Genomic DNA, 21,230 nt, shown 5'->3' with positions numbered 1-21,230 from the left:
ATTTCATGACTTGGAAGAAGTATAGCCAGGGCCAAAATGATAAAATAGGAGTTTGTTATTGCAGAGAGGAATGTATTGTAAATATCAGAGGTGGAGCAGCTCAGGTGATGAGAAGGCAGACGTATAATCAGGTAGTTTTACAGTGAAAGTGAAGACCCTTGATATTGAATTGGACAAGAACCTGTGAATTGTTACCTTTAAAAATATCCATAATTCACTTACCATGGTAAGTTTTTATGCATTCCAGTTCCATTATCTCCTCTAGATCCCCAGACCCCACCGGATAAGAAGACATTACGGGGGAGAGGTGGATATTTGGTGCAGTGGTTAAGATGCCACTTGGCATTCCAGCTTCCTGCTAATGTGCACCCTGGGAAGGTACAGGTGATGGCAGTAGTTGGCTCCCTGGCAACCCATGTAGGAGACCTGGATTGAATTCCAGACTCCTGGCTTTGGCCCTGCCCAGCTCCAGCTGTTGCAGGTATTTGAGGAATGAATCAGCAGATAGAAGATTTCACACCAACTCTGTTTCCATCTACTTTTCAAATAAATTTTAAAAATTTAACAGTATTGTATTGTCATTAACTTAAAAAATACTAAAATAGGGAGCCGGTGCCATGGCTCACTTGGTTAATCCTCTGCCTGCGGCGCTGGCATCCCACATGGGCACCAAGTTTTAGTTCCAGTTGCTCCTCTTCCAGTCCAGCTCTCTGCTGTAGCCCAGGAGTGCAGTGGAGGATGGCCCAGCTGCATGGGCCCCTGCACCCGCATGGGGGACCAGGAAGAAGCACCCAGCTCCTGGCTTCAGATCGGCGCAGTGCCGGCCGTGGCAGCCATTTGGGGAGTGAACCAACAGAAGGAAGAGCTTTCTCTCTGTCTCTCTCTGTCTATAACTCTACCTGTCAAATAAATTTTAAAATTTTTTTTTAATTTAAAAAATACTAAAATGTGCAAAACCAAAGCCATTCTGTTCCCTAGCAAGAAGCATGCATATGTCTGTAAAAACATATAATGACAAGATACAAATGTAACCAGGTTATTTGCTTGAGATGATTGAATCACAAGTATGCATTTAGTGGTGGTACTGATAATCTAATAGTTTTCACCATTATATATAATTTAACTCTGACATGTAGACAGTTTTCCTCACTTTTAGTAGATGAAAATCTAAAACTAAGTTTTCTAGTAATTTTTATAGTAAAGCTTGCTCAGGATTACACAGTTTAGAAGATGAACCAGGATTGATACCCATATGCTAATTCTGTAGCTCCTGTTAGCTCTGTTATGTCAGGTACTCTTTTTTGAAACATGTCCTAATTGAAAGAATAACAATATAAACTGAGTATCAGATCAACTTCGAATGAGAAGTTAACTAAAGATTTATTAAATGTCTTGTCTCTGCCTTCCTTTATGAAATAAGAGATTAAATCTTGGTTCCTGAACTGAAGGCACTACAATTATAATAGGGGATGCAGACATTAAATGAATAATACAGTACATAATACATGCCACAGTAGAAGAATATATGTGAATAATCTAGAAATTGTTCGTAGGAGAAGGTGATTATTAGGGTCAGAGAGCCAGGGGAGGCTGCACCCAAGGGGAGCCCAGGCAAGGGTTTTCTGGGTGAGTGTGAGGTTGAGGGTAAAGCATGATGGGGATGCGGTAGTTGGTGTGAGTGAAGAGCAAGCAGTTCAGTATCACTGGAGGGCAGAGTGCCAGGGAAGGAGTGGCTGGGGATAGACTGGTGGTGTAGTTATCTATGATAGCTACAGTAGTCCACATTTACTAACCTAAAACAACCCAAGTTTTATATCTCATGAGCATGTGTGTTGACTGGGGTCAGCAGTAGGTACTTCTCCTGGTCTCTCAGGGTTTCTCCTGGAAGCAGTCAGATGGTGGCTGGAACTGAAAACGTTCAGGGTAGCTTAACTCACACATGGAGTACCATAGTGGGTGTTGATGAAAACTGAAAATTGACTCTCTCTCCCCAACCTTCTTTTCCTTTCCCTCCCCTTCCCCTTTCTCAGTTCCTCTTCCCTCCCTAGCTGGTTACTCCATATGGCTGCCTTTTTTACATGGGAGATGAATCCCAAAAATGGAAGCTGTTGGCTTCTGAAGGCTTGGACCCAGAACTGGCATAGTGTCACAGCACATTATGTTGTTCACGGAAAGTCCCAAGGAAACCCAGTTCAGGGGTAGGGTTAACTACACAGGCACAAGGATACCACAGCTCAGTGGAGGCCAGCTATTCTCACAGCTGGAGAGGTAGGCGTGGGCTAGAATGCGAATGTTCTTACATGCCCAACTAAGGAACTGGGACTTTATTTTCTAAGACATGGAGAGTCATTGAAAGATTCAATTCCTGAGAATGACAAGGACTGTATATTCAACCAGATTTGTTGTTAATAATTTTTATAGATATCTAAAGATTTTTTATTTAGTAAATGCCATTAGGCCCTTTTATAGGTGCTTACGAGTATTAACTCATTTTGGATAAGTAACATAATAATGAGAATTTGTATACAGGGAGCAGGTATTTAACCTAACCGTTAAGATACCCACATCCCATATTAGAGTGCCTGGGTTCTATTCTCAACTCTGGCTGTTGACTCCATCTTCCCAACAGTGCAGGCCCTGTGAGGCGGTGGTGATGATTCACATAACTGGGTCTCTGCCACCCATGTGGGAGACTTGGCTTGCTTTTCCTGCTTCTGTTCCAGCCCCAGTCCAGCCTTGGCCATGGAAGGTATTTGGCAAGTGAATCAGAGGATACGAGTACACATTCTTTCTCCTCTTATCCCCAGTACCTCTCCAATAAATAAATAGAAATAAATAAAAAGAATTACTAGACATAGAATTACTGATATACACTGTACCAGAATTTTTTTTTAAGATTTATTTTGAAAAGCAGAGTTACAGAGAGGAAGAGATAGAGAGTGAATCTTCCATATACTGGGTGCAAGGGTCCAAGCACTTGGACCATCTTCCACTGCTTTCCAAGGTGCATTAGCAGGGAGCTGGATTGGAAGTGGAACAGTAGGGACTTGAACCAGTCACCCATATGGATTGCTGGTGCCATGGGTGATGGCTTTACCTGCTACACTACAGCACTGGGCCCACTGTACCTGTTTTTTAGGAATACACTACTAATCTTTGGAAGATACCTAAGGTTATTTGTTAAATAACTTCGTGGAATGATTTCATTATTTTGCTTAAGCAAATGACATTTTTGCCTCATTTTTCTAATACATGGTTTGTGTTCTAGAAGTTGTGGGTGGTTCTTACAGTAAAGGTTTTTGTGGAAAACGTCTTACATCTATTTTATCACTTGAAAAACTATTATAAATTGCTTATAAAGTTGCTGTTTGGAAGTTTTTTTATTCCTCACTCTTGTCTCAGCAGTCAGATTTTGCTGTTCCTGTCCCTGTTGTATCTCAAAGCATGACTCTGGCTTTCCCTTCCTACAACTCATTTTCTGGATGGTCTTTGTCACCTCTTGCCTCGACCACAGCATCTGTGTCCCTTTCCTAAGTCCACCACAGTCTGCCTGTTGTCCAGGAACTCTCTCACAAGTAGATTGGGCAAGGTAAGATTTACATACCCATCATATTATTACCATCAAATGCAAGAAAATGCCCTAAGACATTTTAGGAACTAGCTGTTAAAAATTATCAGTGGGAGGCCGGCACTGTGGTGTAGCAGGTAAAGCCACTGCGTGTAGCATTGACATCCCATATGGGAGCCAGTTCAGGTCCCAGCTGCTCTGCTTCTGACCCAACTCCCTGCTGATGTAACTGGGAAAGAGTGGACGATAGCTTAAGTCCTTGGGCCCTGGCACCCACATGGGAGCCCTGGAAAAAGCTCCTGGCTCTTGGCTCCGGATCAGCCAGCTCCAGCTGTTGCAGCCATTTGGGACGTGAACCATCAGATGGAAGATCTCTGTCTGTCTCTCCCTCTCTTCCTCTCTCCCTCTCTCCCTCTCTCTCTCTCTCTCTCTCTAAATCTGCCTTTCAAATAAATAAATCTAAAAAAGTATCATTGGAGAAAACTGTTAGAAAAGTTATGGGCAATTATCAGTACATACCTTCTAAGACACAGGGTTCTCAAATTGTTGAACCCTTGCATTATGTAAACTGTACCAGGTGTTTTTTCCTGAATGCAGCCGTGTGTCTCTTGACGGTGGGATGCTTTCTGAGAGCTGTGTTGTTAGGTGATCCTGTTGTTTAGGAAACATCCTAGAGAGTACTGACACAAACCTGCGTGGTGTGAGTCAGTCACTCAGGCAGCCTCTTGATGCAATCAAGAGACCCCGTAAACATGAGATGTATGAGACTGTAGCCAGCCTAACCCAGCCAGCATGCTGTTGTACAGTAGGAGGGCATTCTACATGATAAAATATAGCAGTAACAGCTATTTGTTAGCATTATGAAATACAATGTACTGTACAGGATTGTGTTATACTTTCATACAACTGTCAGTGCAGTAGCTCTGTCTACACCATCGTGACCAGAAGCACCTGTGTAGTGTGTTGAACTCCAGCAATGTGGTATCACTAGGTGATAGGAATCTTTCAGCTCCGTTCTCATCCCATGGGACTGCCATCATGTATGCAGTCGTTGACCAAAACGTCATTATGAGATGCATCACCACAGATGAGAAAACCAGTGAATAAGGAATTGACATCTCAGAGACACCCCAAGATGCTTAATTTGACAGCCGTTTGTTTTGCTGAAGACACAGTGATTTGTTTTTTCCGTCTCTTACTTACGATTATTTTCTGCAAATAAAACTCATTTTAGGATGCATACAATTAAATTATCTTCCACCAAAAATCAGCAGTTTACAAGCACTCTGCTATCAGGTTAATTTTTTGCTCTGAGTCCATGATTGGGGCTTTGATGATATAAACAGAGGCAGCACCTCTCATTTCATCTCATGTAGAAAGAAGGCTGGACTGAGTCTCAGTGTGGTGTGATTGGGTCTGCATTCTGGTAGGGTTGAGGACTCACAGAAAGATGCCCAGGACACTGTCTTCCTGTGTATAAGCCAGCTAATGGTCTTACTGTGGTGGGTTCAGGAATACTGAATAGTTGAAGAAGAAACTTCAGAAAGAAAAGGAAATTTCAAGGGATGTTAAGTTTTATATTGACTCCTTTTGAAATCCATCCTGAATATTCATAACTTTTTAAATGAATTTTATAAGTAAGGGCAATTTCTATCTGAATTCTTTCATCAGTTAAATAATACTCATGATTAGTGGCTTTTTCTTTTGACTAAAAAAAGAGATTATCACTTGAATAGGATTTGAAGTGACTGTTACTGAGTTAAAAACATTACTTATAAATATGATCTCAGTTTTACCTAAAATGTGTATTCATAAGAATAGCCAATTTTCTAGAAATGTCTGAAAAAGTAAACCTAGGATAAAGACAGCACAACGTAAAATTATTGAGGCATTTCACAGAGTGGGTATTTCAGCCTCAGAGGGAACTCCCATTCTTTAACTTGGTGCTAATTGTTAACACTAGCTTGAAATGTTCTATGGAAAGAGAAGAAATTTCACCAGAGATTTTTGGTGACATTTAATCATCTTAATGACTTGAAACATGTGAAATTATAGTACATACTTTAAGCATCAAATAGGCAATGCAGTTATTCATGCCTGCTTCAGTATCATGAGGTAGCATTTATAGTAACTTAAAAATAAACCACTTACAACACTGTGACAGGACAGTGGCCATGTTCTGACCTGTGTCAGGAGTCCGCCTGCAGTTCGACCCTCATGGCTTTTCACCCCTTTGTCGGCGGCTGCCGCTGCTGTTGTCACACCTGTGCTCTGGCATTTCCTTCACTGATTTCTGCTGTGACTTGTGCTGCACACGCCCCCTGGCAGTCCTCAAGAAGGAAGTCATCACAGGTTTTTATAGCCTTTGACCCCACCCCAGACTATCAGAGAAAGGAGTGTTGAAGACCTCTTAGCGGCTGGCGCCGTGGCTCACTAGGCTAATCTTCCACCTTGCGGCGCCAGCACACCGGGTTCTAGTCCCAGTCGGGGCACCGGATTCTGTCCCGGTTGCCCCTCTTCCAGGCCAGCTCTCTGCTGTGGCCAGGGAGTGCAGTGGAGGATGGCCCAAGTGCTTGGGCCCTGCACCCCATGGAAGACCAGGAGAAGCACCTGGCTCCTGCCATCGGATCAGTGCAGTGCACCAGGCAGCCAGCCGCAGCGGCCATTGGAGGGTGAACCAACGGCAAAAGGAAGACCTTTCTCTCTGTCTCTCTCTCTCTCACTGTCCACTCTGCCTGTCAAAAAAAAAAAAAAAAAAAAAAAAAAGACCTCTTAGCGCTGAGGTAAGTCCAACCTTCCACGGTTGTTGTGGACAAGCTGCAACACCTGCTTAAGTCACAGGTGTAGATCTTGTTGCCCCAAACAAACAAAAAAAACCATTTCTTTTATAATGTCAACACACATTATCTTTGACCAGAATCTCAGTGCACTAAGTCCAGAAAATGAACTGAGACATCCCTAAAGCAGCTCACCTCAGTAGAGAAGGAAAATCCTTTGGAAAGAAGCTAAGAGGAGGCAGTGCGTCCACATGGCTACTGCAGGAACAGGTCGGTGCCTGTGCAGTCCCTGCCTCTCCCCAGCATTCTCTCACACATGCTGATGGGATTCCTTCCTGTCCCTCGTTTTTAGCCTCTTCCTTTCTCAGGCAAACGGAACCACATATCAAACGTACTTTCTTTAAATTTGCTCTAAAAGACTAGTGGGATAGTCTATACTGTTGTTGTAGTTCAGTAAAGGTATAGTTTGATTTTAGTTGCCATTATACTTCATACACAGCTGATAATGTCCTTTGCATGACTCAAAAGCATGACTAAGTTTAGTTTCAGTTGTTTGACCTTCTTAGTGTCTCATGTTCCTCAGAATAAATTAAGTTTTTTGATGAAAGTAAATAACCTTATTTGAAATGAACTAATACAATATTAAAGTATAATTTTTTATTATGTTGGTACTGTTCTCATAGGTTTTATTTTAATCTTTATTTCCTACTTTAAATATCTCTCCACCTCCTCCCCTTTTCTTTTACAGCAAAAGACAAGGTTGCTCTTTTGATAGGAAACATGAATTACAGGGAGCACCCTAAGCTGAAAGCTCCTTTGGTGGATGTGTATGAATTGACCAACTTACTAAGGCAGCTGGATTTCAAAGTGGTTTCCCTGCTGGATCTTACTGAATATGAGATGCGTAATGCTGTGGACGAATTCTTGCTGCTCCTAGACAAAGGAGTGTACGGTGAGATGTTTGTAATATTTGGTCTATAATCATCTGCTATTTTTATTGTGAAAGTTAGGTTAAGAGTTGAGAATCTGGTAAAGACAGGGTAAATACATTTTTTAATTGAAGAGTTTTATAAGTACTTATTAAAAAATTATAATTGATCTTCATTGCATAATATCTTAGTGTCATTACTTTCATGTTTCTGGTTTTGTCAAAAACAGTATAGTTCTGATTAGAATTCTTACAGATCTTCTGTGACTGTGGTTTCTTTTAACTACGAGAGCTACTGTATGGTAAAGCTTAATGACAGCATAAAAGGTACATTCATATGTGTGAAATACCACTGTGTGGTTTTGTTTGTTTTTGAGTATAAAAGGTTATAACAGAATGTACCTTGTGTTTGTTTCTTTTTTCTACTATTACATGGTATTTTCTAGTCTTCTAGTGAGAACTAGAATTTAACAAGAAAATGTTGATGAATATAGCAAATGCAAAAGTTTGCAAATTAAAGTTCTATTGAAATATGGCTAAATTTCAAAAGTTTCAAATCTCAAAAATTGTAGCAGTAAATTTGTAATGTTTTTTTTTCATTTGTTCACTTATAAACATAGTAAGAACCTTACATGTATGGTCAAAAATTTTAAGAGATGAAATATATTATATTGTTGGTAGTAAGTAATTTCCTTGGCAGTTTTTATCTTACTATGTGTGTCCTCTACCATGGGCAAGTCAGCTGCTGAGCTCTTTTTTTTTTTTTTTTTTTTTTTTTGATAGGCAGAGTTAGAGAGACAGAGAGAAAGGTCTTTCTTCTGTTGGTTTACCCCCCAAATGGCCACTATGGCCAGCACGCTGTGCCGATCCGAAGCCAGGAGCCAGGTGCTTCCTCCCGGTCTCCCATGCGGGTGCAGGGCCCAAGCACTTGGGCCATCCTCCACTGCCTTCTTGGGCCACAGCAGAGAGCTGGACTGGAAGAGGAGCAACCGGGACTAGAACCCGGGGTGCTGCCACCGCAGGCGGAGATTAGCCTAGTGAGCCGCGACGCCGGCCTGAGCTCATTTTTAACTCCAGGATTTTGCTTATTAACTATGGCCTTGTGCAGCAACAGTAACTGCCAGGAAAGTGTTTCCAGGCCTGTTGTTAGGCGTGCAGATGATAAACAGAAGTCATCAGTTTGGTTTCTGTATCCCTCAGGTTATTTTGCTGTACGCAGATCTACATTTATCTTCTTTATTTCTAACTAGATTGACGTGATGGGACACTTGGTAGAATTGCTAATGGTTCTCAAGCTAGAAATTTTAATGAAACAAAAACCATATTGTTTTAAGGTGTAACACTACTATAAAAGGAATGAGAGAAAGTCTCAAAATATCATTTAAATGAATTTCCTCCTAAATAATGGGGAATTACTGTTGTAACACAAATGAAATCAATAGGTAAATACCTCAAATTTTAGATTTCAGCTATTAATGCTGATGCTATAATAATATACCCACTTATGAGCATTGTGGAGTGATGACTAAGATGTAAATCCATTCCTTTTTATTTTGCAAAAATATGAAAGATTATACCATACAAATATGCCTCCTTGGTAATTAGCTTGCAGTTTTGATATAAAATCAGGTGGATTGTTTGAATTTGAATTTTTTTTTTCGAAAGAGAGCAGAAGGAGCCCCCATCCACTGATTCACTCCCCAGATACCTGCAAAGATCAAAGCTGGGATGGGCCAGAGTGAGGAGCCAGGAACTCTATCCAGGTCTCCAGGGGAGGAACCCAGTCACTTGAGCCGTCGCTGCTGCCTCCCAGGTCTGCATTAGCAGGAAGTGGAGACAGAGCTGGGCATCAAACTCATGCACTCCGACGTGGGACCCAGGGTCCTAACCATGGGCTGAACCACCAGGCCAAACACCAGCCCCCAAGTATTTTTGTGCTGTACAATTTTATCTTACTTTTGAAAGGCCTCTGTGGCCTAAACAGGAAAAGGCTTCCATGGTGTCACTCAAAGTAATGAGGTGTAAGGAAAAAGTAGTTTATTGTACTGGTAAAGTATTTAAAGAACGAGGAAATTACATGCACAACTTCAGATGTCGTCATGTTGACCTTTGGAGGCTGTTATTGGACTTTTTAAATCAAAACCTTTAATTGCCTCTGCCACAGAGAGAACCACAAATATGAAAACTGGCAGGATCTCAATTTAGGCTGAGGACTTGGCGCACTACACAGACCTCATCTTGGAGTACAGAGTAGAGAGGTGTGTTAGAGCCAAGTGCCAGCCTGAAGCTAGAGAAGCCTCACGTCCTCCTGAGGCCGTGCTACCGAGACAGCTGCCTTGTATTGGGAGTTCTGTGAATGCTGAACATCGGGCGGGCCTGCACTGAATGTGAGCATGGTAGAGGCGTCAGGTTTAGGGCACGCTGCAGAGAAACCTTTGGGTTTTGTTTTAGACCACACCTTGCCCTCTAGTGAATGTCCCCCACTAACAGGACTTGAGGGGTTGGGAGAAGTGGAAGGCAGAGTCAGGAAGTTCAGCCCAAACACCTTCAGATATGGAAAATGCAGTTTGTTAAATAACTAATTACAGTAGTATAGGAAATAAGTAATTCACTTTTACACTTGACCTTACCCAAAAGGCCGAGAAGCAATGGTAAGTAATTCTTTTTTTTTTTAAAGATTTATTTATTTATTTATTTGAAAGCAGAGTTACAGAGAGGCAGAGGCGGGGGGGTGGGGTGTCTTCCATCCACTGGTTCACGCCCCAAATGGCCACAATGGCTGGAGCTGGGCCTATCTGAAACCAGAAACCTGGAGCTTCTTCCAGGTCTCCCATGAGGGTGCAAGGGCCCAAGGACTTGGGCCATCTTCCAATGCTTTTCCAGGCCATAGCAGAGATGGATGGGAAGTGGAGTAGTCAGAACTCCAAGCAGTACCCATATGGGATGCCAGCACTGCAGGCAGTGGCTTTACCCACTATGCCACGGCACCAGCCCCATTTTTAGAAGTGTTTTTTTTTTTTGAAAGAGAATGACAGGGAGAGAGATGTTGCCTCTACTGGTTTACTCCTCAAATTCCTATAACAGTAAGGACTGGGCCAGGCTGAAGTTAAAAGCCAGGAATTCTGTACCAGTCTCCCATGTAGATGTCAGGACCCAAATTCCTGAGCCATCACCCACCCCACCCACTTTTACACATACATAAATGTGAAAAGCAAACAGAAAACCAGAAATAACTGGCTGACATGTCCTTGAAGACAAATATCTCTGATAACTGTACATGGGTAGCCAGGGTGGTGAGGAGCTGTTGGGCCTGCTGTGTGCCCCGCCAGTACGCTTCTGTGTTCATCACTTGCTGACCTCATGTGTGTTTTTGAAGATGTCGCTCCCCCTCTTCATGGAGGAACGACACTAAACCCTGCCTAGGCTTCATATCCGAGTCACGGCACCATTATGTCGCTCCCCCTCTTCGTGGAGGAACGACACTAAGCCCTGCCTAGGCTTCATATCCGAGTCACGGCACCATTATGTCGCTCCCCGTCTTCATGGAGGAACGACACAGGACCCTGCGCTGTTCTGTCTGCTCGGCCCTCCCCGGGTTTGCTGCTGGTCCTTCCCGGGTTGGCTACTGTCCCTTCCACCTCCGTGGAAGGGCGGTTCCCCCTGCCACATTCCCCACTTCCGCAGGGGAGCGGCACACCGCCGGCCGGCTCTCTCGGGGGCTGCACAGGTGTTCCCCTTAGATGTTCCTGGTGCATGCCGTCTCTCTCCTCCTTTATAGTCCTCTTCCACCAATCCCAACTCTGCTACCCACACGCCGAGTACGCTGCTCTCCTCCAATCAGGAGCAGGTCCCACAGTTTATTGGTTGAACTGGAGGCAGCTGTGTAGAAGCTGTTTCCCTTCTCAGCGCCATATTGTGGGAAAGCAGATGCATAGAATAAGTCTTAATTCCAGTAACTTAGTCTAGTCCGAGTTGCTCCCAGTTGCTCCCCACAGAAGAGATTCTCAGAGGGCTTCTGGACAGGACCTGGTATTGTCGCGCAGTCATTGGGACACCCATATCCCAGGTTGGCAGTGCCTCGCTTCTAGTCCTGCCTCAGCTTCCTGCTAGCGCACACCCTGCGAGGCAGCAGGTCCCTGCTACCCTCGTGGCAAACTTGCGTGGAGTTCCTGGTTCCAGGCTTCGGCCTGGCACAGCCCAGCTGTTGCAGGCATTTGGGGAGTGAGTCAGAAAATGGATGATCTCTCTCTCCTTCTCCCCTCTGCCTCCCTCTCTCTCACCTTCCCTCATGCTCTGCCATTCAAATAAATAAAGAAAAACTTTTTTAAAAAGTATTTTTTCTTCTGGTCAAAATATGACATAAGCTTTATTCAGCCTGGAGGAGCTGTTCAGCCAACCGTAATTGGGTAGCTAAGCAGCGGGCCTTGGAGGAAGCCAGCCCAGGCTCATAGCATTGGTTTTCCTGCGTCCTGGCTTTATGACGTGACTAGTTGGCTTCTGTAAGCAGAGAGAGATCTATAAAATGGGTAGAACTAAATTAAAGGCTGTTGTTGCAGGATGAGTAAAACAGTGTTGCTTATTCCCTCACACTAAAAGTGCTCAGAATGCTGTAGCCACGACTGTAGTTCCCTGCCAGTTTATTAGAGGAATGCAAGCGTTCCTTCCTCCCCAGACTGGGCTAGTCTAGGTAACATTGACTTCAGGCCTCAATTAGAGAAACCCAGATTTCATCAGTTTTTAATAAATTAAGGATCTGCTTGAGGTTTCATTTGGGAAAAAAAGAAGAAGTATTTGTTCATTTGTTTGTTTAAGATTTATTTATTTGAAAGGTAGAGTTACAGAGAGAGGGAGAAACAGAGACTGAAAGATCTTCTGTCCACTTGTTCACTCCCCAGATGACCACAACAGCCAGGTCTCAACCAAGCCAAAGCCAGGAGCTTCTTCCAGGTCTCCCACATGGGTGGCAGGGGTCAAGTACTTAGGCCATCTTCCATTGCTTTTCCCAGGCCATCAGTAGGGGGCTGGATCAGAAATAGAGCAACCAGACTTGAACTGGCACCCGTATGGGATGCCTGCGGCTTAACCCACTACACTGCCACAACACCAACCCCAAGAAGAGATTTTTAAAGCTATAATTAGTCAAAATAAAGAGAGAGCACTGATTTATGTTTTCTGAGCAGCGGAAGATGGCCCAAAGGTTTGATCGTTTGCCACTTGTGTGGAAGACCCCGGTGAGGCTCCTGGCTCCGGACTTCAGCCTGGTCCAGCACTGGCTATTGGAGCCATCTGGGGAGTGAACCAGCTGCTGAAAGGGTGTGTGTGTGTGTGTGTCTCCCTCTCTCTCTCTTAACTCTTTCAAATAAATAAGTAAATCTAAAAAAAAAAAAAAATCATTGCACTTCTGGGCTTACCTAGAACCAAAGCCAAAGCAACAACCGTAGTGACACCTCACACACCATCTTAAAAAAACACTCAATATCTCAGTTTTCATATCTGTAAAAGGGGAATGAAAATATTACCTGCTTTGCTATGACAGTGTGTTGTAAGGATTATGCAAGGCTGTGTTGCTGACACACTTTCCTGAACTGGGCCTGTCACACAGTGTTTGCTCCAGGTTGTTAGTGTCGGTGACCTAGGTGCTGTCAGAACACGGTAAAGTAGAGTGCAGGTCACGCAAGCGGGAGAGTTTTCCACTTCCATGGGTATTTTCTGTATAGACAAAAATAAATATCAGTGACAAACTATGTTCTTGAAAATTAAGCTTCTGAGAAATAAAATTCCCTAAAGACCTATTTTGCCTTCTATCCCTGTGCAATTAAATCATTAATGAAATAAATAAGCAGTATTAGAGATGGAACTTTCTAAATGCAGGAATAATTTTATAAAAAAATTTAATTTCCCTCCATGTAATTTGCTTGCAGACTTTGATACAAGACGCCTAGACTTAAATCATTTTGTGACAGAAAGTGTTTTGATGTAAGTGTCTTCACTTGGGCGGTCACAGCGCTGGGCATAGGGCGGTGACAGAATGGACCTACTCTTAGCTCTGCCCTCCCCTCAAGGCTGCCTCTTCTGCCAAGTTGAGTCTCCCTAGAGCCCTGTGTATTAAATGGCAAGATGGGGCAACACCTGGGCTTTCAGCTGCTTGTCTCTAAGTAATGCCAGCTGTTGAAATGGCACAAGCTCCACTACAATTCAGACCTTTTATAGTGTGCTGCAGGCCTAACTCTGTGAACTGCTTTGCATTGCTAGTGTAACGCATTTCAGTAAGTATTGACTGAGTTGCCACTACCCCATGGTCCAGATAAGGAGGATGCCACCTGCTGAGGGAGGCACAGAGAATAAAGAACATGGTCTGTCCTTCAAGAAAAATCAGAGCCCCTAAATGCAATGCGAGAAAACACCATGTATTGGGACGAGATACTTAGCAGCTGTGAGATTTTAACCTTTTTGATTGCATTTTCTCAGCTATAAAATAGTAGAAGTCTTTTAAAGATTGTCATGTGGGTTAAAATTAGATTGCATGCATAACAGTCCTTTGAAAACCATGGAAATATATAAACATAAACTGTTAATGTCAACAATCCTTTCTTATCAGACAAACTAAGTATACATAGAACAGTACAATATCAGTTAAGGGCCAGTGTGGATTAAGTGTCCAAATGTACGACTGCATTACAAGGCTGAGAGACACTGCAGCGTGTTGGAAAACTACAGACCATGTGATAACTTGCCATGTGTTCTGAACTGGAGGTTAGCCTTGATGATTGGTGAAGACTTGGGTAACTAAAGGAGGTAGGGGAGCTTCAGTAAAGTCACGTAAGTGAGAGATAAGCTTATGTTGCTCTAGAAGCAGTGAAGAGACTGATGGGTAATAGAGCCGTATTTTGAATACGTGATAACAAAGTATGAATTTTACTGTGGAAGCATAAAACTCAGTGGTTTCTATATATGTCACTCACTGCTGCCTAACTCCATAGCATTGTCACCCTAAAAAGAAATCCCATACTCACTGGCATTCACCCCAGTTCCTTCAACCCCAGCCTTTGGCAACCATCAGTCTGCTGTCTCTACAGATGTCCTTCTTCTGGACATTTCCTGTGAATGGAGTCGTTCGATGTGTGTCCTTTCACCCTTTGTGTCCGGCTCTCCTCAGCACAGTGTGTTCATGTTCATCCATATTGTACCACGTATCAGATTTCATTGTTCCAGGACTAAAGACTATTCCATTGCATGACTGTCCCGCATGTGTTTATTCGTTCGTCAGCAAATGGACATTTGGATTGTTGTAATGTTTGTGTAATGTGAACAAAGCTTCTGCTGTGAGCATCTCTGTACGTGTTTTTGTGTAGACATCCTTTCAGTCTCTTGAGTGTGTACCTGGAGGTAGAACTGCTAAGCTGGTGGTAGCTCTGTGTTTAACTGGAGGAATCAGAAGTTGTTGGACCGTTTTACATTCCTGCCAGAAATAAAGGAAGGTTCCAGTTTCTGCACATCCTTGCCGGCACTTGCTTTTCCTGTCTCTTCTGAGTATGGCCGTCCTGGAGAGTATGAAGTGGTATCTTATTGTGGCTTGGGTTTACATTTCCCTGGGGCTAATGGTGTTGAGCATCTTTTCGTGTGTTGATTTGCCACTTGTGTATCCTCTTTGGAAAACTGTTTAGTTTCATCCTTTACCCACTTGTAAGTTGAGTTATTCGTCTTTTTATTGATGAGTTGGAGAGTTCTTTATCTGTTCCGGATGCAAGTTCTTCTGGTCAGATAAATTGTAGGAGATTTGCAAATATTTTCTCCCATTGTGTGGATTGTCTTTTCATTGCTTGATCTTTGTTACTTAATCAGATCCACTGCCTTTGTCGTGATTTTTAACACTTTCCTTATCTGTGCACTCCTTTTTTGTTAAATTCAGTGTCTCTGCATTCGTATTTTCACTTGCAACAGGAATTTAATTCTTTGCTGGGCTTGTCTCTTGCCTATGAGCTGTCACTCCTGATTTAGGCCTTGCTTGCTTTTTCCTGTTCTGCCTCCCCGCATTCCACGCACTCTCTCCAGACCATGCCCTGTCACTTCACCTCACGCTGATGTTGCTCTCTGCACTTGACTCATTCATACATGGTTGCCCTGATGACGTCTGGCACTTAACTGTGTGCACACATGAGCTGTTGCCTAACGACGCGTGTGTACCCGAGTCTGCACATGGGCCGTGAGGTCCTGGCACTCCGCTTTGTCTCCTCTCTGTCTTTCCTTCTCCTTCCCCTCTGTGCTGACAAGAGAGCACTCAGTGCACGCAGGAGCCACAGAAGAGACCCACAGCAGTAGGTGGGCAAGTCTTCCATAGTTGTTAAAGCCACATTCTCTGCTAAGAGTAATGGCTATAATTATGGTGAAGTAGCTGTTTTTGGTTCTCCATCTGAATGCTTTTTACTATTAAATTTGCAATACCATATAAAGAAATCCTTTCAGTATATCCAGAATACTGAAAGAGCAAAATCAGTGGACTTGTAGATATTACAGGCTTAACGGAATACAAGGGAACTTCAAAAAGTGTAGAAACTAGAATTATAAGGTAAGTTTATTTTGTTACAAAAATACTTGGAGGGGCCGGCGCTGTGGCGCAGCGGGTAAAAGCCCTGGCCTGAGGCGCCAGCATACCATATGGGTGCCGGTTCTAGTTCCGGCTGCTCCTCTTCCCATCCAGCTCTCTGCTGTGGCCTGGGATAGCAGTAAAGGATGGCCCAAATTCCTTGGACCCCTGCACCCGTTGGGGAGACCCAGAAGAAGCTCCTGGCTCCCAGCTTCGGATCAGTGCAGCTCCAGCCATTGCAGCCATCTGGGGAGTGAACCAGCAGATGGAAGACCTCTCTCTCTCTCTACCTCTTTCTGTAACTCTGTCTTTCAAATAAATAAAATAAATCTTTAAAAAAATATTTGGAAATCTCTGCATTGTTTTTCATAACATGCATTTTCCATAAACCTTTTGAAGACCCTTCATATAGCTTCTAAAATATTTTTTAAGATTTATTTATTTTATTTGAAAGGCAGAGTAATAGAGAAAAGTAGAGAGAAAGAGATTTCTTCCTTCTGCTGGTTCACTGCCCAAATGGCCACAAGAGCCGGGGCTACTCCATGCCAAAGCCAGGGGGCCAGCGCTCCACCTGGGTCTCCCACATGGGTGCAGGGACAGAGAACTTAGGCCATCCTCCGGTGTCATCTCAGGCACATTAGCAGGGAGGGGGATCAGAAGTGGAGCAGCCAGGGCTCAAATCAGCACTCTGATATGGGCTGCTGGTGTTACAGTTGGCAGCTTAGCTCGCTGCACCACAACACTAGCCTTCAAAAAATATTTCTATCATGTATTTTTATAAGGAAATTCATACTGATATTTTTCATGTTTTTTACAGCTAAAACAAAGTTCTTTTCAAGAAAGGAATGAGTTGCTTCATATAGTTTGTATATATCATTTCTCAACAAGAAAATAGTTTTAAAACTAATCCAAATTTTAGATTAATTCAAGAGACTCTAGATGGAAAAATTAATGATATTTGTATTTCATAACAACAAGAAAGAAATGACAACCTAGAAATCAGATTTCCTCTCCCTGATTATAGATCTGCATTTATAATTTTTAACCCTTGATGGGTGTGGCATATCCAAACACAATACCTTGATGGTAATGACAGCAGAGTAACTTATACTTAATGTCACAATTGCAGTTCACTGGAATTGGGTTGATTTGTTCATCTGTGAAACACCCACCAAGCTCCCACTCTGTGCCAGGGATGCATAGGTAAATGTAAGGCTGGCCTGCCCTGAGGGAGCCCCTAGCTTCAGAGAAGACAGAAGTCTGCCTTTTTATGTTCATCATGAGATAAAATTGCATTCCACATTAGATCATGGGTTATAAAGTAATGCTTGTGTGAAATAGAATACATTTCAGGCAGATTTTGATGTGGTGATGAAATGCAGAATTAAGTAAACACTATTGCTGAAATAATTTTACATGCACATTAACATTGACTGTATTTCTAGATGAGTATTTCTTTTCTAAGAAAGATTGATTGATTTGAAAGGCAGAGTTACACAGAGGCAGAGTCAGAGCGAGAGAGAATTCCTCCATCCGCTGGTTCACTCCCCAAATGACCGCAGTGGCCAGAGCTGGGCCAGTCTGAAGCCGGGAGCCGGGAGCCTTCTCTGCATCTCCCACATGGGCACAGGGACCAAGAACCAGGGCCATTTTCTATGCCTTCTGAAGCTATAGCAGAGAACTAGACCAGAAGCAGAGCTGCAGCCGTATGGGATGCCAGTGCTGTAGGCAGCCTCACCCACCATGCCACAGTGCCAGCCCCAGATGAGTATTTCTTAAATAAGCTGCATCAGCTCGAAGGAAATAGAAGCCAAGTTTCAGATACATTTATAATTAATATCTGCCTCTTTCCTTCTTTCTTTTCAGGGTTATTATATTATGCAGGACATGGTTATGAAAACTTTGGGAACAGCTTTATGGTCCCTGTTGATGCACCAAATCCATATAGGTCTGAAAATTGTCTGTGTGTACAGAATATACTGAAGTTAATGCAAGAAAAGGAAACTGGGCTCAATGTGTTCTTGTTGGATATGTGTAGGAAAAGGTAAAATTTCTAATTTTTATGAAACGATTGTTAGAATTAAATATTTCTTTGTTTGTTTGAAAGGCAATTACATAGAAGGAGAGAAAGAGAGAGAGAGAGAGAGAGAGATCTTCCATCCTCTGGTTCACTCTGAAAATGGCTGCAGTGGTCTGGAGGCCAGCCAAAGCCAGGAGCTAGGAATTCCATCTAAGTCTCCCATGGGGGTGGCAGGGTCCCAAATATTTGGGCCATTTTCAGCTGCTTTCCCAGGCTCATTCACAGGGAACTGAATCAGAGGGTGGAGCAACCAGGACTTGAACCAGTATTCATATGGGATGCTGGCGTCCCATGCAGCAGCTCAACCCGCTGCACCACAACGCTAGCCCCATAATTAATGTCTCGACAAATTAGCCCTTGGCAAACCTGTGAAGTGCTGAGAACCATTTAGTTGTGGATTTTAGATTATACACTGACCCTGAGAGAAGACTGGGGGTCAGTGCGTTTAGCACTGCTCCACTTGCTGTGTAACGTAAGTAAAGAACAATAGGACGTGGTGTTCTGTCCTCCAGGGCGCCTGTAGATGTTATGACTGATCAGTGCAGTGATTCCTGCAGGAAGGAGCAGAACAGCGCCCGTGGACTTGGGACATGGTCACTGTTCAGTCCCTGTTCCACAGATACAGAAACCAGCTGAAGCAGTTGGAGATCAGAACCCCTTTTGTCCGCCCTTGCCTTCCTAAGGAATAGAAGCAATGATTATTATTCCAAGATTTTTGATTTGCTCACATTTGCCAATCATTAAATCCAATGCCAGAGTCCAAATGCAGCTCCAATTGTATTTATTTATTTATTTTTAAGGACTTATTCTATTTGAAAGGAAGAATTACAGAGAGAGGAGGGGAAAGATAGATATCTTCCATCTGGTGATTTACTCTCCAGAAGGCTGCAGCAGCCAGGGTTGGACCAGGCCAGAGCCAGGAGCTTCATCCAGGTCTCCCACATGGGTACACAGGCCCAAGGCTTCACTGTTCTCCAGGTGTGTTGGCTGGGAGCTGGACTGGAGGTAGAGAAGCACCCATATGGATACTGACGTTACAGACAGCATCTTAACTCATTACACCACAGGGCCTGCCCCGCAACTCCAGTTTTAAGGCTGACAAGAGAAACGAGGTGACTGGCTGCTATCTTATAATACAGGGGCCCAGGATTATTTTTCATGAATACATAACTGGCAAGATGAAATAATTTTGAATCTATAACTTTAAATTGTGTGTACTAAAATAGTATTTTTCATTATTATTTTATTTATACCCCTTTAAGAATGTGGTTTAATTTTTCTTATTTATATCTGCCCTTCCTCTCCCCCACCAAAATTTTAAATAGAAACGACTACGATGATACCATCCCGATCCTGGACGCACTGAAAGTCACTGCCAACATTGTGTTTGGATATGCCACGTAAGAAAGTGTTGTTTATTTTCAAGAGTCCTTTATTTTTTGGTTGTAGAGTAGAGGCCTAGAACTAACCATAACCATCTGGGGGTGAATTTGCCTTCTTAATATTCTTGGTAGAAAGTTTTAAATAATTTTAGCAGTTCGTATCTTGTTATCTTGTCGCTGAGTACCACAGTATTTAGTTCCTGCTTTAGGGTTAGCTCCTTTGTTAGCGATGTTGTTGACGCGGAGATGAAGCCTGTCAGTGTGATGGGAGCTGCACGTGGCGAGTGTTTGCTGCCTTAAAGGTTTATTTTTGTTATTGGCTGCAGCTTGAGTCTCCCTTCAAATGCTTGGAACCAGCAGTGTCTCAGACTTCTGAGTTGTCCAGGTTTTGGAATCATACATAGACTTCACAGTTTGAGCATTCCTAAACCAGAAATCAGAGATGTAGAGAGTTCTGAAATGCAAACTGTTCCAAAATCTGAAAGCTCGTGGGTGTCCCGTTGCACTCGGGAAGTGTCAGATCTCAGATTGTGGTCAAGGCTTGCAGTGCTTCACTGAGGCGCCCGCCTGTCTCCCAGTGGGCCCTCTTCATTGTGTTCTTTATGAAGCTTTGCTAGCATGCTAAAGGAGAGAGAGAGAGAGAGAGATGCTCAACCTGTATTGACAAACTTATGTGTATTTATGGGGTACAAGACGATGCTGTGATACAGCCATACAGTGTGAAATGATTGGATCAAACTGATCAGCTCATCCATTGCCTCAAATACTGACCGTTTATTCCCCCTGCTAACTGAAAAATTTAGTTTTGAGCAACATCTTTCCATCTGGCCTTTGACCATTTGACCAACAGCTTCCCATCCCTCCCCTCCTGTTCTTGCTGTGCCCAGCTCCTGGTAATCCCACGCTGTTCTCTGCTTCCATGTGTTGGGATTTTTTAGGGCCCACATAGATAAGGAAGAATGTGTGGTATTTGTCTTTCTGCGCCGGGCTTCTTTCACTTCTTTATTTTGCTGTTTTTAAGGTGTCAAGGAGCAGAAGCTTTTGAAATCCAGCATTCTGGATTGGCAAATGGAATCTTCATGAAATTTTTAAAAGATAGATTATTAGAAGACAAGAAAATTACTGTGTTACTGGATGAAGTTGCAGAAGGTAAAACACAAAATCAAACTGTTGGAATAAAGAGAGAACAAAAGGTCTAAGCCTATTCAGAGTTCCCTGTTTGGTGATCATTTTACTGTTACTGTGGATTTGGAATTCGTATTTATTTTAGAATACATTGTAAAATGCAGTGTTCAGCAGCACCCCTGATCCTGAACTCCCGCTTCCTTCCCTGCTGACTTGGCTGCATGCCATCTCACGAAGCGTTGTTGGACTCCAGGGCTGATCCCAGGTACAGCTGTGAAATAGTTTACTCTTTGGAGCTCTACCTTGCTTCGATTCCTGTTGTCTCGGTGCTGCCCAATCTATTTGCTTGCAAAAAAAAAAAAAAATGTCCAGTGAACAGTCTTCCGGAGGATTTGAGAAAACTTTACAGAAATGCTGAGACTCTGCTGATGAAAAGCTGAGTTTGTTCTTTTCTTAATAGATGTAGTTTTTCGGAGACAACTCCTAAAGGTCAAATGCCACGTCTCTGTCCCTTTTGTGCCCTTCCCTGCCTGCTGGTGTCAGGCACTGAATAAGCACCTACTACGTCAGTATACTGCAGTTTGATTTGTGAAATACCGTTTTATATAAGCCCTATCAAAAAGAAGGTGGCTGTTTCGCCAGCCAGCACCAATGGAAAACAGTGTCATGGGTATTCCCAAGATGGCAGCTTAAGTATGAGGTGTTTTGCTAGCAGCTGTCAGGCAAATGTGTTTTCATGCTTTTATCACCATAAATATTTCAGCTAGATCATGTGACTTAGCCACT

At 43.1% G+C, this 21,230-nt stretch overlaps 1 protein-coding gene across 7 annotated transcripts in view; it reads left to right on the top strand.

Annotated features, from left to right (window-relative positions):
• MALT1 (MALT1 paracaspase) overlaps nt 1-21,230 on the top strand; it is a 67,118-nt gene that overhangs the window by 35,170 nt on the left and 10,718 nt on the right. For 3 of the 7 annotated variants that reach the window (XR_016213956.1, XR_016213954.1, XM_089305057.1), the window contains 5 exons: nt 3,403-3,589; nt 7,094-7,297; nt 17,724-17,901; nt 19,263-19,337; nt 20,341-20,468. Coding sequence is in view for 4 of the 7 variants with exons in the window: in XM_089305057.1 (XP_089161183.1) it covers nt 7,126-7,297; nt 17,724-17,901; nt 19,263-19,337; nt 20,341-20,468 (553 nt within the window). In the remaining 3 variants the exon portion in view is untranslated. The remainder of the gene's footprint in view (nt 1-3,402; nt 3,590-7,093; nt 7,298-17,723; nt 17,902-19,262; nt 19,338-20,340; nt 20,469-21,230) is intronic. The other 4 variants (XR_016213955.1, XM_089305058.1, XM_051851181.3 and 1 more) reach the window with 2 other exon arrangements.

The sequence above is a fragment of the Oryctolagus cuniculus genome, chromosome 10 (assembly GCF_051225735.1).
Source record: "Oryctolagus cuniculus isolate XC-2025 breed Fujian yellow rabbit chromosome 10, ASM5122573v1, whole genome shotgun sequence".
NCBI classification, from domain to species: Eukaryota; Metazoa; Chordata; class Mammalia; order Lagomorpha; family Leporidae; genus Oryctolagus; species Oryctolagus cuniculus.
Note: the sequence above shows the minus strand (reverse complement) of the source record. Positions and strands in the feature narration are given on the sequence as shown.